Genomic DNA, 18,883 nt, shown 5'->3' with positions numbered 1-18,883 from the left:
AGATTTGATTACTTTAATTAGGGGTTCTATGCCCCCTGCGAAGAGGCCCAGGGTAGAGCCAGAGTTGGAGGGTTTGGTTCAGTCTTCCAATGAGTCAGATTCCTCTGTAGAAGAACTTCAGGATTTCCCTCCCTATTCTGATTCGGAGGCTGAGGACTCTGCTCCCTCTGCGTCCCCTCCAGAAGATTTTTCTTTCTCTGAGACTTTGCATTCCATGAGGGAACATTTCAAATGGGAGGGCCAGGATTATTCTGATTCCCGTAAAAGACTGAGAGAATTCTTGTTTTTGCCTCAGCATAGGCCCTTGGCTATTCCCCCTGTACTGGATGTTGTTCAGGATGTGTTTTCTGAGGCTGCCCTTAACCCAGATTCTCTGCCTCCTGCCCCGGTTAAACCAGACAGATACTACAGGGTTCCGAAAGCTCACAAGTACTTATATAAGAGTCCTAGGGCTGATCCAGAAACTATTACTCAAGGCCCCAAAGGGGTTAGGGCTTCTGTGGTTAAGAATCCAGTTCCTCTGGACAAGGATGCTAGGGCCCTGGATAGGTGGGGTTAAAAACTGTATACCTCTTCTACTTTGGCTATGAGAGCTTTAAATTGTCAGTTTCATATGCTTCGGTATCAAAATTATTTGCTGGGCCAATTGAAATGTAAAGTAGATGCTTTAGCTGAAGGTATTGAATGTAAGGAGCTTCAGGATTTAGTGCATGCTTCAGACCAAGTTGGTAAGCATTCTTTGCAGTGTGGTTTTGATGCTTTACAGGCTTCTTCCAGGGTGGCTGCTACTAGTTCAGTCATTCGTAGGCATGCTTGGCTTAAAGATCAGACCTTGTCAGAGCATGTTAAGGCTCGAATTATGGATGCTCCTCTACAATCTGATGTTCTTTTGGTCCTCCAGTAGAGTCAGTTTTGAAAAAATGGAGGAAAAAGCTAAGTCTATGCAGACAGTTAAGGATTTTTTTACAGGTTCAGCCCCCTAAGTTCAGTAGGAATTGGCCTGCTAAGGGTTGGTCTTTCCCCTCTTCGGATTATCAGTCTAGGGGCAGGTCGAGGCAAGGTAGGGGTAGGGCTTCCTCTCAGGGCCCTGTTACTTCTAGGTCTTTGAGTTCTTCTACCCCTTCTGCTGGGGAGGGCAGGGGTCAGTCCTTTCGGAAACAGACCCAATGACCCGTGTCTTCAGCTGCTGGACTCTGCCTTGCTGGCAGCCCCTCTGGGAGGAAAACTGAGATTTTTCAAAAGGAATTGGCATTTGGTTACCCAAGACAAATGGGTATTGGACATAATAAATCGAGGCTACAAATTTTATTTTCACACATTCCCTCCTTTCAAAGGTATGCGGATGTGCCTCGTCAGCAAAAACTGGAAGCGCAGACTCAAATTTCTTCTCTGCTTCAGTTGGAAGCAATACAGGAAGTACCTTCTGCAGAAAGAGGCACGGGGTTTTATTCCGTCTTTTCTTAGTGCCAAAGAAAGGAAATACTTGGAGACCAATTCTGGACTTGTCCATTCTAAATACCTTTCTGGAAATTCCAAAATTCAAGATGTTAACACTGCAACAGCTGTTACCTATGCTGGGCAAAGATCACTGGATGGTGACTCTGGATCTCAAAGAGGCCTATCTTCACATTCCTATCAGGCCCAGTTGCAGGAAATTCCTGAGGTTTCGGAATGGGAATTTGCATTATCAGTTCTCTGCATTGCCCTTTGGCTTGTCTACTGCGCCCAGGGTGTTCACGAAAGTCCTGGCTCCAGTAATAGCTTTTCTCAGGCTAGCAGGAATTCAAATTTATCCTTATCTGGACAACTGTTTGATTCTGGCTCAAGGCAAGCACGACCTTCTTCAACATCTGCAGTATGTAATGACAGTTTTCAGATGCCTAGGGTATTCTGTGAACGAAATAAAGTCCAGTCTAGTACCCTCACAAGAGATGTGTTTTCTGGGTGTGAAACTGAATACAGCTGCTCAGATGGCATTTCTTACCCCGGACAAACAAAGGAATCTTCACCTATACTTCCAACAGCTATCAGTAATGTCCAGGCTGACTGCAAGGACAGTCCTTCAAGCCTTGGGGTTCATGGCATCTTGCATTCTAGTACTTCCCAATGCCAAACTGCATATGAGGAAGCTACAATGGTATCTCAAGAACGTTTGGACTCAACACTGCCACGATTTGGACACTGTCATTCGGATCCTACCTTGCATTCAGAGAGAATTTCTGTGGTGGGCTCAGGAATGTCACCTAAACAAGGGGCTCTCTGTGACCCAACCAGAGGCAAGTCAGATATTAATGACAGATGCCTCGGAGTCAGCCTGGGGAGCTCATTTCAGAGGAAAATGGATTCAAGACCTTTGGGCCCCAGAGCTACTTCACTTGCATATCAACATGAAAGAGATACTGGCAGTTCAATTTGCCTTGGAGGGATTCAAAAGCCTACTTCAACCAGGACTGGTGTTGATTCGAACAGACAACACGACGGTCATGTGGTACATCAACAAGCAAGGGGGAACTCATTCTTACCCTCTTTGCAGACAAGCAATGCTGTTGTGGGAAACTGCTTTGAATCTGCACATCACTCTTCGAGCACAGTTTCTGCCAGGAGCACAAAATTCTTTAGCAGATGTTCTGAGCAGACAGATTGTGGATCCTCACGAATGGAAATTGGACCCTCAGGTATTTCTTCAGTTGACAATGGCTTGGGGAACTCCGGACATAGATCTGTTTGCTTCTCCTCTGAATTTCCAACTGCCACTGTTTTGCACAAGGCTATTTCATCCAAAGCCTGGAAAATAGATGCACTATCCTTCAGTTGGAGCAACCTTCACGTGTATGCTTTTCCTCCTTTGCCTCTTCTTCCACAGGTGCTGTTGAAAGTCAGGAGGGACAAGCCTTGCATGATCCTTATAGCACCGGATTGGCCTCGTCAGCATTGGTACCCTCTGTTGAGGAGCTTGATTCATGTACCACCTTGGCCATTGCCACAGATTCCTCATTTATTGTCTCAGGAGAACAATCATTTTCTCAATGTCAGGGTGCACTCCCTGCGCCTGACAGCCTGGCGCATTCTGTTTTAGAGAAGGAGGACCTTCAGCTCCCTCAACAAGTTTTGGATGTTATTTTGGAAGCCAGGCGTCCTAGTACTCGAAAAGTTTATGCTGGTAAATGGAAGAGATTTTTTCTTTGGAGTTCAGCTAAAGGCTTTGATGTCGAATTGCCTAATTTGAGTTGTACATTGCAATATTTGACTGTTTTATTGGACAAGGGTTTGTCCTTCTCTTCTGTAAAAGTGCATGCTGCAGCTATTTCTGCTCACTATGATTGTGACCCTCCTTTATTTTCACATCCATTGGTTAAACAGTTTCTTAGAGGGGCAAAGAATATCAGACCCCACGGAGAGCACCTACTCCTACCTGGGATCTTAATTTTGTTTTGGAAAAGCTGACTCTGCCTCCTTTTGAACCTGCAGCTACAGCTGAATTGCAGTTCTTGTCTTGGAAGACTGCTTTTTTGTTGGCTATTACTTCTGCTAGAAGGGTATCTGAATTACAGGCCCTCATGGCAGTGGAACCTTTTCTGATTTTTCACAATGACAGGGTTTCCTTACGTACTAATCCTACTTTTCTGCCTAAAGTGATTTCTAATGTGGCATTGAACCAGTCTATACATTTGCCTACTTTTTATGCTAACCCCCAAAATAACGGGGAAAAAGTTTTGCATTCTTTGGATGTACATAGGCAGTTGAGGTATTATTTGAGCAGAACCAAACAGTTCAGGAGTTCTCAACAATTATTTGTTTCTTTTGCTTTGACTTCACGAGGGAAAGCTGTCTCGAAACAAACTATTTCCAAGTGGATTAGCCATTGTATTGCTTTTTGTTACTCTCATCATGGTGAGGATGTTCCAGTTGGGATCAGGCCTCATTCTACTAGGGCTACGCCACTTCTACTGCTTTTTGAGAGGGGTAGCTACTAAAGACATTCTAGAAGCAGCTACTTGGAGTTCTGTACATACCTTTACAAAGCATTATCATTTACCTCTTTATTCTAGGTCTAGGGCTGGGTTTGCCACTGCAATCTTACAGGGCATGTCAGCAGCTCCTACTGCTATTTAGTTGACCAGCCTCCCTTTTTTCCGTTGCTCTGGGATTCTACCCTTATGTCAGGACTGCAGCAATGGGAGACGAAGAACATAGTACAGTTTTGTACCTACCATAAATGTAGATGTTCGAGGATCTCCATTGCTGCAGTCCAATTTTCCCTCCCTCCTTCCCCTTTTTCTTTTTAGGTTGAGGTTTGGGTGGTGTTTTTTTTTTGCATTCTGATGTCTGAGGCAAGAAAGACTGAGGTTATGGCGTCGGTCATGCGCATTTGTACTGGCATGTACTGATGTCAGTCTCGAGCGCCGATGACCGACGCCGGTTCTAGCCCTTTGGCATTCGGGCCGATGGTGGGCAGCGGAATACCCTTATGTCAGGACTGCAGCAATGGAGATCCTCGAACATCTGCATTTATAGTAGGTACAAAACTGTACTTTTCTCACCTTAGATTGTGGGAAAGACCCATCCTTAAGTAGTAACCTTGTACTTGTACTTGTAGGAATGTAACATTAATTCATTCTGTCCTTATATTGTAAAACTAAATACCTTCCTTGTAATTAATGCATCATGTACATTGATTACGGTGGCTAAAGTATTGTCAGGAATGGGAGCTACTCAAAATCTGTCATAGAATAAGCAATCCTTAGCTATGCTTAAGTCTAACAAAACTGGACAGGAAACTCAAAACTAAAGCAATGATTAAATTGATCAAGTTATGCAGCTGTCAGCAAATCAGACAGAAAGAATGATATGGTCCAAATCAAGATGGCCAAATACAATATACTCAGACTCTCCTACTGCCAAGGTTTTTATGTCTGCACCCCACTTAAAAGAATCAGCCCCGAGGATGCTTCAGTAGAAGGAAATTGAGAAACTCTTATAGAGGTTTCCATTATCCACAATGATTTTCAGTAAGCAGTTTCTGATAAACTAAAGTTTAAGGAATGTACTCAAATACTTTGAAACAAACAAGCCTATCTATCTGAATTTCATTTATGACACAAATAATTTCACACGCATTCAAAACCAGGGAACAATATGTTATATATATGTGTGTATGTATAAAATCAAATTGAAGTGTTTTGCCAGCTATCAACCATCATATAGTTTCAAATAAACTACAGGTACAAACAACCTGTGGGGTGAATATAAAGCCTTAAAAGAGAACTATTAACATGGATTGCTTTTCTGCATAGCTAAAGTACTGTCGCTGGATTTGGATTTTTCTGGCATAACTGGATTTGGCTGATACGGCACCTAAAATATTTTCTTTACAACCCATTGTTCAAAGTATTACTTATTGTGAAAAAGACAAGGCTTTTCAAAGTGGCAGTGCTGAACTTCGAATTTTGCCAGCTTGCTTAGCTCTGCTGAAAATTTGAAAACTGTGCATTTTTAGTACAATATACTACAAAATGGCCTTAAACATGCTTAATTAATGCTGGGTATAGGCATTTCAGGATTACTATATAATGTTTTGTTACACTGATTATATAGTCGTATCATCAGTGTAGGTGTATTTTTCCTTTTAGTAGACATCCACTGAGTGGTGCTAAATGGCATCTTTAAAATCATTAGACTTTGCAACAATTATCTTATATTGGATTTACTTTGCTGAGAAGCAGTCAAAAGATACATATCTAATGGTTATCTTTAACATCAGCATTTAATTATGGCATCATGCATTACCAGGATGAGAGTTGGTTAATTACTTGCATGCAACCATGAAGTTCCTTTAGCTAACAATGAATGGAATGTTCAAACATCATCACTGACTCTATGATTCAAACAGAGGCTGACCAGCAATGCCCCACTGGGACCATAATTAAGTACAATCATTGCATGTTCACAATATCCTGAGTCAGCACCACTTCAGTTTAAATCATATGCTAAAAAGTGGTAACTGGTTTTCTTTCACATTTCATTTTGAGGAAGTTATGCAGGAGTGAATTTATGCTGAGCATGATAGTGTATAAAATAAGCTTATCTATTTAGTTTCATATAATATCTCTGACCAATATATCACTAAATAAGAGTACATTGTCACAAAGAATCATTCATCAGGTCCCATATATTCAACTACTATCACACCAGAAATGGTCATGGCAACACTTACCTTCTGGGGATCCATGTTGAATTTTTTCTTCCCACATGCTACCTGTTTTGTTTTCTGAACCTGTTTGCTGTTAGAAACAACAAAAGCAAAATCATTTCATATTTCCATTCAAACATAGCAAAATTGTTATAATTACAATTACGAAAAAGTAAAAAAAAATAAACTAAAACTTGTGTATTTTTTATGAATAATTAGTTATTATGTTATTTTAGAATGGCTTCGTAACTATGTTGTTCCCATGCATTACCAAATAGATAAAATAATAAACTATTGATTGGCAGTGTTATCTGCATGGAATAAGTATTATGGCATATCCTGCTAATCATTACAGAAGAATGAAATGACCCAACTCTAGAAGGTTCCAAACTCACCTTAAGGACTCATAATCACTAGGTTCACTGTAACCAAAAGAATCAGCCACAGAAAGACGTTTCATGGTCTGAAATCTGCGTGCTTTCTTTATAACAACATTAAAACAACTGCAGTAATGTTAATACTATGCTTTGATGTGAATTAGACTTACAGAAAACGCACTTCTCCTTCTATCAGCATGTAGTGGTTCCTCTTCAAATTGCTAAAATTATATTTAGGACTGAAATGAGCAGCTGTGAGGAGGACAGGAAGTCACAAAAAATGTGGCTTCAGTTTCGGTGGGGGATCATGATACTGTACTGTAAGAATAAAGTACAAATTTGATTGCTTTGTAAAGGCTTCATTTCTAATTTTACTTCAATTGTTGCATTAATGTGCTTGATGTTAAGATGGGGGGATGCCTATCTTTAAAGTGTTACGACACCCTGTTCAAGTCAAACTTATTGACTGACTTTGTGTTCCTTTACCTAAGGTAAATGATGTAATACCAAACAGTTTACAAAATAATTAAACTGCAAGAGAACTACATTACTTTAAAGGATGAATTTAGTCCAGGGCAATTTACATGTAACAAAATTAGTTGCAAGATTTTGCATTTTGTTCGTTAAACCTTGACAGTATACAATCTGAAAAAAATAATGTTGGATATATTGTCTTTCATATATGCTATTTATGAACTATAAGGATTCCATAAGTACAGATGCAATTGTTAACTGTGTTGTGTATACTAGGTATAATACATAGAAGGCTTTGGGAGAAAAGTGTCCTTGTGCTAAAAAAAAAAAAAAAAAACAAACCATAAAAACATTTAGTGGTGGATAAATAAAAAACATTTGTCCAAGAACAAGTACACATTCGTTTAATTTTCTTTAGTTATTAAATATTAACAAATAATAGTACTGCACATCAGTTCTTTGGGGAAAAAAACAGTTTACAAGGTAATCACTTCCCTCTGTGAAACAGACAATACCTTAGAATGAATTTCCTAAGAAAATATGAGTATTGAAAATAGAATGGAGAATTGCATTAAATAACTTTATCAGACAGTAAAATATGGACTTTTTTCACATGAATTATATATGTGTTTATGAAGTAGGAGAGGTCGGTAGTCATGTAGTTTTGCAGACAGTTATTAGGTGATGTCACACATGGAGTTCATAGGTTCATAGGTAGGTACTAGGCTATCGGCCCTGGGGCCTATACAAGCCCTGCCAAAAAGGTACCCTGGCTTTTGCCACCCAAGAAAATTATTTTCCTGTGCCACTGTCGAGCAGAGCCACAGAGGTGTTCCCCAGGGTGAATTTCCTATTTCCCATCCAATCATCAAGATTTTTATTGGAGAGTGCTAATGAGGAGGTTTGTTTGATATAGATAGGTAGTTTATTCCAGAGTATGGGAAGTCTCTGGGACAGGAATCTATCCCTCGGGCTTGTTCTGTTTATTGTGGTGACAGGGTTTAGTTCCCTAAAGCATGTAGCTCAGAGGGATTGGGATTTCTTTAAGTGGAGCATGTCCAACAGCTCTAGGTTTGACATAGCTTTGTATGTTAGGCAGAGATCACCTCTGAGTAGGTGATATGCGACGGAGTAAAGCTGGAGTTTTTTGAGACGGTCTGCGTAGGGCATCTGTTTGAGACTGGTAATCCTCTTTGTGAGGTATTTCTGCGGCCTTTCCAGTTGTTGTAGATATCTTGTGAGGTGCATACCAAAAGGGGTGTTGTACTCTATAATAGGTCTAATGAGTGATGAGTAGTGGGGAACAATGACCTCTTTTTTTCTGGATGAGAAACCTTTTGTGATGAGGTGTGCCACTTAGAAGGATTTCCTGACTACTGTGGCGATGTGATTATCAAAGGAGAGACTACTGTCCACTTGTGTCCCAAGGTCTCTTATCACTCTTTCAGTGTTAAGCATACTATCGCCTATGTTGTAGTTCATGGGTACAGAGTTTTTACCAAAGGGGATGACAATGCACTTTTTGGCATTGAGCTTGAGGCCATGGCTTTGACACCAGGCATCTGTCTCAGTGAGGCCCTTTTGTAGGATGTCCACATCGTTAGGAGTTTCGATTATGGCTCCTAGTTTGCAGTCATCTGCGAACTTCATTAGCCAAAGACCTTCTGTGTTAGCCTGTATTTCAGAGAAGAAGATACCAAACAGGAGAGGACCCAGGACTGTACCCTGTGGTACTCCACTTGTCACTGGTCTGAAGTCGGATTTGGAGTCTGCTACTTTCACACTGTGGGTTCTGTCAGTGAGTCAGTTGGCAATCCATCTTGTGACATAGAGATTTATACCTAGTTTAGTGAGTTTATCTATAATTCCAGAGTGGACGATGGTATCAAAAGCCTTGGCAAGATCTAGATAGGCTGTGTGCACCACCTTACCCTTGTCTATGGCTTTGGTGACTGCTTCAAAGAAGTCTATCAAGTTTAGAAGACATGATCTGCCTTTTACAAACCCGAACTGGGTGGGGTCCAGAGTTTGGAGATTACCAATGTCTTTATTTATAAGTTCCATGATGATACATTCCATGGCCTTGCAGACCAGGCTCGTCAGGCAAATGGGGCGGTAGTTCCCAGGGTCCGTGGTGACTCCCCCCTTTTGGAGTGGGATAACCGTCACTGTGCACCATTCAGCAGGCAAAAAGCCTGATGTGAGGCTATGATTGAACATGGTACTTAGGTGGGGTGCCAGTTCGTTCTGTAGTTCATGTAGAATGCTGCCTGGGATGTTGTCTGGTCCCATGGATGCTGTGTTCTTGGCTTTGGAGAGTGTGGTTTTTACCTGTGCAGCCATGATTACAGGAACTTTGCATTCTTCCAGTATAGAGATGGGCTCTTTAGGGGGTGAGAGGGGGGTAAAGTTAGTACTGAACCTATCAGTCAGGATGTTGGCAATATCAGTTGGGTCTGTATATTTAGTGCCATTGTGCTGTAACTCAGAGCAGATCTGAGTGTTGCCATTGAGATTCTTGACATAGCTATAAAATGCTTTGTGGTTGTCTTTAGAATCAGTGGCGATTTTGTTTTTATAACTAGCTTTGGAGGATTTTATCAGGGATCGCAGCTTCTTACTGAGGCTGACCAGGGAGCTCCTCCACTCATGGGATTTTACTCTCTTTTGCAACAGTTTCTTCCTTCTGTTGTACAGTTTGTTTATGGCACCAACAGGTTGGTTTCCTTTTTTTGGAGGACAGCGTCTTGGTTCTGTTTGGGATAGCATGATCCATGCACTCATGTAAGTGCTTATAATGTGCAATTGTGTAGGATTCAGTAGTCGTAACTGTATTGTCCATCTGCATGGGTGTCATGAAGTTCACCACTTCTGTCTTAAGAAGCATGAAGTTGGCTTTGGAGAAATGTTTTACCATGGTTTCCTTAATGGGGGGTGGGGGTAGGATGTAGATATCTAGGGTAATTAGCTTATGGTCGGATCGGACCAATGAGGCATTGACTTCAGGTGTGGAACACTGGTCACTCATGTTGGTAATGACTAGATCTAGGATATTGTTGCCCCTGGTGGGGGTGTGGATAAGTTGTTCCAGGGCACTGGAGTTTATGAATTCCAGAAAGCATTGAGCGAAGGAATTGGTACATGAGTAGTTTTCCCAGTTAATGGTGGGGTAGTTGAAATCGCCCATTATTAGGGTGTTTGGTTGAACCCTAATATTTTCCAATACATCAAGAAAAGAGGAGTGGGAATCCTGGGGCATGGTGGGTGATCTGTAGCAAGCTACAATTTGGATTGCAGTTTTGCCCATAGTTGCACTTGGATAACCTCTGCTGCATTATGCTGAGCAACTAGCCTGGAGGTGTGGATATCCTTAATGAATATGGACACACCTCCACCTTTGGTGTTCCAGTCCAGGTTACATGGCCGAAAAGTGTGGTATGAGTTATAGCCTGGTAGTACAGTGGTGCTCTCTGGAGCCTTGAACCAGGTCTCCATCACTGCACAGATATCGATGTTCTCCATTTTAAGTAGTGCCTCGAGTGAGTGCATTTTGAGATTTAGACTTCTAGCATTGAATAGCATCACCCTCAGTTTTTGCTTGCCTGTTCCTGTTACTGTGGTAAATTTGTCATTTGAACCTTGCCTACAAAAGGCACTATAGGGGCAGCAAGATCCTTAGCCAGTATCCGGAATCCCAGGGGTGATAGGTGCAGGACATCTCTGGCAAAGCATTGTGGTCTGTCGACCATGTCACCCCAGGCAGACATATACTGGATCTGTTTAGAATGGCACCAGAAGCTTAGACTATTGTTGAAGTCAATCATTTTGTCCTTGTACTGCGGCATCATTCTGGGTGATGGCAGAATGCTACTCAGGGCTAGGGTCATACCTGCCTGGGCTACAAGATCAGAGAGCTCTTCCATGTCTCTTTTCATGTAGTCCAGGGAGGTACATCTCAGGTCATTCACACCAACATGGACAATGACAGAGTCATATTTGTACTTGTTGTAGAGTGACCTGAGTGCGTGGGTTATATGGCGGATCCTGGCACCCACCAAGCAGCTGACAGTAACCTTCTCCTTGTTTAGCCTGGTGAGTGGGACATCAGTGTGCCTGACTATAGAGTCACCTATGACTAGTGTGTTGGGTACGTTGTTTTGCCTTATGGGCTGTGGTTGAGTGGCACACTGAGTCTGTGGGCTATGTGTCATTTGGGTTGTGTTGGGGGGTGGAGGTTGCTTGCATTTCTGCTTTGGAGGTCTCTGTTGCTTGAGCAGATTATTATTGAGATCCTCCGTGAATGTTTTTGTGTTTCTATGTGTGAATTTTGGTGGTGTACATTTAGTGAGACTATATGATGAGTGTGGTGTGGTGCAAGTGTTTACCTTCTCCTCTTGACTGTCAAGTTCAGTCTTGATTGGAGAGAGCTTTACCTCCAGTTTGGCTAGATAAGTGCATCTCTCACAGGTTGTAGTGTTGGGTGGTAGGAGGAGAGGGTTGTCTGTGTACATGAGGCAATTTCTACATTGCCCCAAGATGCCCAGATTCATCAGATAGACAGGAGAGAACACTGGGAGCTGACCCTTGGACATGCCTGAATAGAGAACTATTTTCCTGTAGACAAGTGAGGAAAGTGAGTACAAGATCTGTTTTTCTCTATGCAAAAGTACCAAAGTGTAGTGTAGTGAAAGCAGGTGACATTTTGAGAGGTACTTTACTTCTAGCATCAGTACTACAGTATGTTATAGCTGGTGGAAGTGAAGTCCACATGTAACATAGCTGTATTGTGCAAGGTATGTGTATCAGGCATCAGTTAGAGGATGTTAGTGAACTCTGTTATACCATTTCAAGAGGCCATATCAACACATGCATGTTTTTTCATGCAGTGGATTAAAAGTGAACATCACTTGAAATAATCAAAACCTGGATTTAATAGCAAACAGTGAAGGCCAGGTGAAGAAGGTTTGGTGGGGAATGTGATGACTGTTGTACATAGAGAATAATTTGTCACAAACTCACTTGTCATATATCTGGCATATTACAGCTGGTTACTCTTTGATCTATTATTATTGCAGTGGCTTCACCATGGAAGGGTCATATACTTGACATATTAGAGCTGTCTTTGATTCATTATTAATGCAGTGGCTTGACCATGGAAGGTTCCATTAAACAGAAGAACCTCAGTGGCTTCCTGCAGAGTGAGAACTTTGCTTGTGGCAGTCAGTAGGAATTTAAGCACATCAATGCCTGGAAGGACAAAAACCAGATAATCTTTGAGAATAGAGCTTTTAAGGAAAGTTTGAAGGTTGGAGGCATTTGGTAATTGTGCTAATTATGGTACACAGTTAATAAATGTCCTGGGTTGTTTGTTCATGAATTCTCTGTCAGAATGCATTACTTGATTTCTCATTAATATTTATGAGTAGTGTTTTAAAACCATAGAGGCCTGAGAGAGTGGAATTTTGAATCTCTTCATCCCTACTTACTTAGATTCACCTTATATTAAACTTCACATCTCTGCTGACTTGTATTTTGTATGTAATCTAACTTCTAAGATGTAGGCTATGTATTTAATAATTCTTCTGTATTCACTGTTACTCGTTTGCAACTGTTTTGTAACCCTGTATGTAATTTTTCTGTACGGGGCTTTCCCCCCTGAAAATGGGCTCTTGCTCAGCCAGACATTCCCAGTTAACAAATGTCAAATAAAATAGATAAATAAATATTTGTGAATGCTTCCTCCCTCTTAAATGCCAGCTGTTCATTTGTTCAGGATGGGGTGCTGCAATGATCATGGTCTGAAAGTTTTCTTATTTGTTTATAGTACTCAGTACTTCATCTCTTGAAAACTTCTCACATAGACTGTAGAAGTCTTTGTGACATGCACTACAGATGCATCTCCCAAAGGCTGTGCCACTCTGAGCATAAGGTGTAATTCACTGACCTCCAAAGCAAATTGGATGCTTTGTGAGTATCCATTCTAGTATATTATGTTTCAAATATCTCATCAGTCCACATGCAAACTTTAAGATGTGAATTTAACTCTAATCCTGGAGTCACTCAGAATTTGAGACTGCATGGATCAGACTGTATGATAATTAAGTCATCTAGAATGACCACAAGGTTTGATAAGGAAAGTCAAGTTAAGATTCAGTATAACAGGGTGGAGGCTACCCAGTCTTATGAATTGTGAAATCCAATTGTAGGACCTCCTAAGTGCTTGTTTGTTCTGTGTTATGAATTGCTAAAAGTACTTTCTTAAATGAACAGAAATACAATTCTATCAATCTGTCTATCTATCTATCTATCTATCTATCTATCTATCTATCTATCTATCTATCTATCAGTCTATCTATCTATCTATCTATGTATCTCTCTCTCTCTCTCTCTCTCTCACCTGGTTCAAGAAGCCTACAGAGTCATAAATGGAAAATAAATAAAAAGAACAAATAACATTTAAAATATATAGTAAAAAAAGTTAAGCACATTAAATATTTCTTTCTGTGTGTGTATGTGTCCAGTCTGTAGAGCAATACATAGTAAATATACATGCAACCACACAAAGGAAGGCTAACAGACTGTCACATCCAAGAAGTATGAGGCATGATGGGAGGTGTACTGAAATTCCAGTACATCAAGTGAGACAATACAAATGCAAAGGTAGCATCTTTTCAGAAAAAGAAAAAAACTGACATGTAATTACATGTGATAATGTGTTGGCAGAGGGCATTACAAAGGGCAAGGTGTAATGCAATATATTTCACGTAGTAGATTATGAATATGTTGATATGCCTTTCTGGATGGGCAACATATTCAAAACAGTGTGGACATTTGGGAATGTATGAAATGGGAAGAAAACAGTTTTACTGAAGGTTAAGATTATATAGCTGCTGGGTAACTAATAAGTCATCCAACAGGCATTAGCATAAAACTATGCTGGACATCTGGTCCTTATCTCACCATCAAAAACCCATGCAATGACAAATGGACCATTTTATTTCAACAGCTAAGATACAATTGAAGTGTTTTTGTGAACATTGCATCTTAAAATGTATTTTAACATTTAGCTATGATGTTACACATAAAGAAAACGGAATTTCATTCTGCATCTAAATCATCTAAATCACTGATGTTAAACTGACATAGTAAAGTATCTTAGTTCGTAGGTATATTAGGTTATCATCCTTGTCAGTATATCACAAATACGGACTGCATTCTCTAACATGTTCCTTATGTCTTTGTGAACGAGCATGCCTATTTTATTAATTATTTTACCACATTTAATAATTTTTTTAAAGTTTGCTTTGATTAACTTGCTAGCTTGGTATCTCAAACAGTCACGTGGCTGTTCAGATTGCATCTTCCCCTAGTTAATTAAAGTATTCTCTGTGTGATTTTATACGTTTTATCACTTTTTTACATTAAATTACAGTTTTGGTAAAAAATCAATTATTCTGTACATTTTACAGTAGCCTGTCTCTTTGTGTGATTAATAAATCCTCTGTTTTGTTACATTGAGTGTTATTTCATTAGATAGTATCCACATTTTTCTAAACAAAGAGCATTTCCTGTGACTTTTCACTAATTTTTCCACTTTTAATTCAATCTTACATTAAATTACAGTTTTAGTTGTTTTTCTGGTTAGGATGTAAATTTGCTGAAAGTAGTAATACCAGGGAATAACCATTTGCTGTTTCTCAGGGGAGGACATTACTGGCTGGAGTGCTTACTGTTTTCTTATTGGTTCTTTTACTTCTCCATTTTAATAGTGGGTGGGTGGTGCTGTGCCCACTGAGGGCAATGCCATATTCAACAGGTGCAGGCACTTTCAGTTTCAAATTTGCTCTTAGAAAACTTAGTTAACTCCATCTTCTCGTTAAAGCTGTATAAATTTCAAAATTAAGTAGCAGCACATTGTTGTATATCTAAAGCCAATCTCACAGTGAGATTAGACTCAAAGTCAGATTAAACCAAAGTATTTACTGTCTACCTGATTTAGGTACTCGAACCTAATTTCTTATCTACATTTACTGTTATGCTCAGATTAATTTCTTAGCTGAAATACTATTACATTCTCTTCACATACACAAAACTGATCTTAAAGCTTGGCAAGACTAGAATATTCACTGCAAACTGTTAACTTAGTGCTCAGACCTTAATTAATCTGCATCTACTAATTATTTTGAACTGATACATTAATGTATGAGTTGATGCAGGATTACATTCTCTTATTCTTCCCTGACACACCTCACACCCTTGGACAGACATATGCCACATCGTCTGTCTTCTGTTATCAGCCTCAAAGCCCTTGGTATACTCAGACAGTGTAAGAATTACCTGATGTTCAGAGATAATGATCGGTTACCTACCTTGCCATGTCTACTGGTGAGAGATATAAGTACCTAGCAAAATTCAAGGCCACACCCTCACAAACACGTTCTGTGGGAATCATTTACCTATGCCAGCCTCGGTACATACTATTACTAAATTATCTTATTCTGAGGAACTCAAAATCATTATTCAAGTCATAGCAGTCAAGTACCTGCAAAGCCCAGTGTAAAGTAAGCACTGTAATATCAGCTAGTGACAACAAAGCTTAGAGAGTCATCCTAGACCAATTACATTATGGCTCATTGTCTAAGACATTTGTCTCACAGCTCCAGGGTGTGTCTTTAATCCTGACTCTAGCCACTGTCTGTGTGGAGTTAGCATGTCATCTTTCAAAAAATAAGGTACAAAATGGATGTTAGAACATCCGGACCTTCAGAGCTTCTGGAGACTGGTGGCCCCTATACTCCAAGGCTGTATGGATTTTGACAGAGGATTAGTAGTAGCCCACCCTAGTCTGACATCATAAAGGTACACAGATAATGGCTGCCTTTTAGGGATGGGGTGAAGAGGCATGCTGTGTATATGTATGACAGCAACAACTTGAAATACATGACTGTGGCCATTTGTGCCTTCACTTTCATCCTAATATAAACACCAGAGGGTAGTATAAAGAAGTTGACTATCTGTTTTGGGGGAGGGGTAGTGAGGCAGGTACTATTCTCTGACATGATTTATGAATCCTTGCAAGTATTTGTCTTCTCAGTTTATTGTGAAAAGCTATTTTGTTGGTTCTAAGCATTTATACTTAGATGCAACTTATGTATTTCTTAAAAATATTATTGATTTTCTTTCCTTACTCATAATTTTTACTTAGGTCATCATTGGATCAACAGATTGATAGAAAGGTAGTAAGATACACCTTAGAACATTTACAATCCAGACCCAGAGCTTAATTCAGTTATTTCTTCCACACTTATTATACTGTTTGCTTTTTTTTGATCAGGCCATCATTGGATGAAAAGTTTTTTTAAAAAAATCTAAAATGCATCTCAGTACATCTAGAATCCTTATGGCCTCTGAGGATCCAGTGACCCCCGGACCACTTTCTTAATACAGCTATTTCTACTGCAGTCAATACAGTACAGTCATTTAGGATCTAGGATCCAGGAAAAAAGCTAATTTAGGGAGTAAGGCTGGATTTCTTTCCTTAATCATGGTCTTCATTTAGGCCATCATTGAATGAAAAAGTTGTTTAAAAAACTGTAAAATGCACCTCAAATCATCTAGAACACTTCATAGCTTTAGGGGTCTACAACCTCCTGGCTTAATGCAATAGTTTCCTCTGCAGTTACCAGAGTGCAGTCTTGCCTATACAGAAAATGCTGAATAAATGAATAATTGCAGGTAAAAAACTGAAGAGTACACCAAACTGTAAGAAAAGGAAGAAAATACCTAATCTAGATGGCCAGGATGGAGTTGGCAGTGGGGGGGGGGGGAGCATATACATGGGACCTTTTCTCCTCGGGCTCCAGTTTACATAAAGCAAGCCATGTTATGGAGATAGCATGCCACAAATGTAGGAAAGAGCCTAGTATTGAGTGGAATCTTTCTCTCACTAAAATGATGTTGAGATTTAAAGAAAAGATGATTGGCTTTAACAACTTGTTAAACGCTGGTGTCAGTCTAGAGGTATGCAGAATATGTGAGCATGGGATAAGATGCGTGACAACCATACTTCCTTCCCCAGGGATCATTTGCACTTCTCATTGCAAGGCTTTCACTTATTGGTGAAAGCTTTTGCTGACCCCATTGTGCTTCTTTTAGGCATGCTCCAGCTGTTGGACCTTACAACCTAACTTCCAAAACAAATCTGCTACTGGACCATTTCAACATGGCTTTACTTAATGCTAGGAGTCTAAACAACAAACTGCAGGATCTTGAGGTGCTCCTGTATTTGGAGCATGTCCACCTAGTTTAAGTGCTCAGAGAGTGCCCCCTCATTGCTTGGCTTTTGTGCTAAGCACTCATTCATACCTGATGGAAACTGTGGTAGTATATCCATATTAATTAAGGACCACTATACCTTGAGATACATACCTTGATACCCTTCAGTGGAGCTTATGGAGATTCAACTCATACTAAATAAGATTAACTATAAGAATTGCAAGACATAGAACCCCCTACATGTCCCCAGAAAATCACACAACATTCCTAAATATTCTAGATGAACTCCCTCGTAAGCAGGAATGCTGTTATCCTATGTGATTTTAAATGACTAACTGTAAGGTCCATACAGCCAACACAGGATGGGTCTATATTATAACATCGAATCTTACAAAGATCAAATGTTATAATATCGAACCCGTAATGTCGAACGCTGAAAACAGCGACGGTGCAGGACATCAAATTCTTTCCCAGTGAAAGAATTTGGTGGGCCGTTGCTGTGGCTTCTCTGTTTTCAGCGTTCGATATGTTGGAGTGTTATGGTTCGGGTTCAGGTAAGTGTGCAATTGTGTGTGGGTTAGGGGTGGGTTAGGTGAGTTAGGGTTAGGGAGTGGGTCAGGTAAGTGTGCAGTTCTGATAACAGTTCCTGATATATAAATTGTTTGGTATCTCAATTTTACGTATTGTTTGAATCAGTTTTACAAGAGAATTTGTCTTTTTTTAACTGGTGTTACATCTTTTATAGTACTGCTCAGTTTCCATTCAGAATACTTACCTTTCCTCAGTGTGCTCAAAGTCTTCAATTTCAGCTATAACATCAGCTATTTCTTTTTTTAGCCTCTGTTAGAAACAAAAGGGACATGAAGACATTAAGATAAAGTGATCAGTATGATATAAAACTGTTTTACAGTATGGAATCTTTTCCCAAAAATAAAGACATACTTTATATGTATTACCTGGATATCATCTAGTAGCTCTTTCTTATGCATTTTGATACCTTCTAACTCTAACTGCTCTGTAGGGGTTAGGTCCAATGTAACTAGGAAAAAGCAAAATGCACTTATATTAGAAAGTGTCAATGCCACTATAAATATAAACTACACAGTCATAAATATTCCACACCTTATCTTGAAATGTACACACTGGAAATCTCCTTGTAGCACAATAAGCAAGTTATTACTATTTTTAATGTTTTAGTACTACTCCTAAATAACCTAATGTAGTTGTATCTACACATTTTTTTCTTTTGAATAAACATTATTTTCATAAGTTTGACTCTCTGAACCAAGAAGATGGGATTAAAATGCTCTTGTCTCTCCTACAGGATCTTCAGTTTGTTTAGAAAGCAGTTCTCATAATGACTGCTTCCTTTTAGAATCTGGTTGTATTATCACTATAATTATATTCCAATTAGTCTTTTTTAGCTGCAGAAAATCAGCTGCAGTTTAAGACCTAAGAATATTTCTTTTACATTCATTCCCTTTATTATCTAGAGTACCACATTTCATACCATTCTAGTCCATACTGTCACAATAGTGCTGTTGTGGCAGTCTCTGTAGGTTATTGG

General features: G+C 39.8%; 1 protein-coding gene across 1 annotated transcript in view; it reads right to left on the bottom strand.

The window, feature by feature from the left end:
* Window positions 1-6,151: 6,151 nt before the first annotated feature.
* The window catches only part of LOC122804848 (cytohesin-4-like), a 290,854-nt gene continuing 278,122 nt past the window's right edge, over window positions 6,152-18,883 (bottom strand). The window contains exons 2-4 of the mRNA XM_044075049.1: window positions 18,273-18,355; window positions 18,092-18,156; window positions 6,152-6,281 (exon numbers count right to left, since the gene is read on the bottom strand). Coding sequence (XP_043930984.1) covers window positions 6,152-6,281; window positions 18,092-18,156; window positions 18,273-18,355 — 278 coding nt within the window. The remainder of the gene's footprint in view (window positions 6,282-18,091; window positions 18,157-18,272; window positions 18,356-18,883) is intronic.

Source organism: Protopterus annectens, chromosome 1.part0, assembly GCF_019279795.1.
Source record: "Protopterus annectens isolate FY-2018-M chromosome 1.part0, PAN1.0, whole genome shotgun sequence".
Classification (NCBI taxonomy): domain Eukaryota; kingdom Metazoa; phylum Chordata; order Ceratodontiformes; family Protopteridae; genus Protopterus; species Protopterus annectens.
The sequence above is the reverse complement of the archived record's forward strand: the minus strand, read 5'-3'. Positions and strand labels throughout refer to the sequence as shown.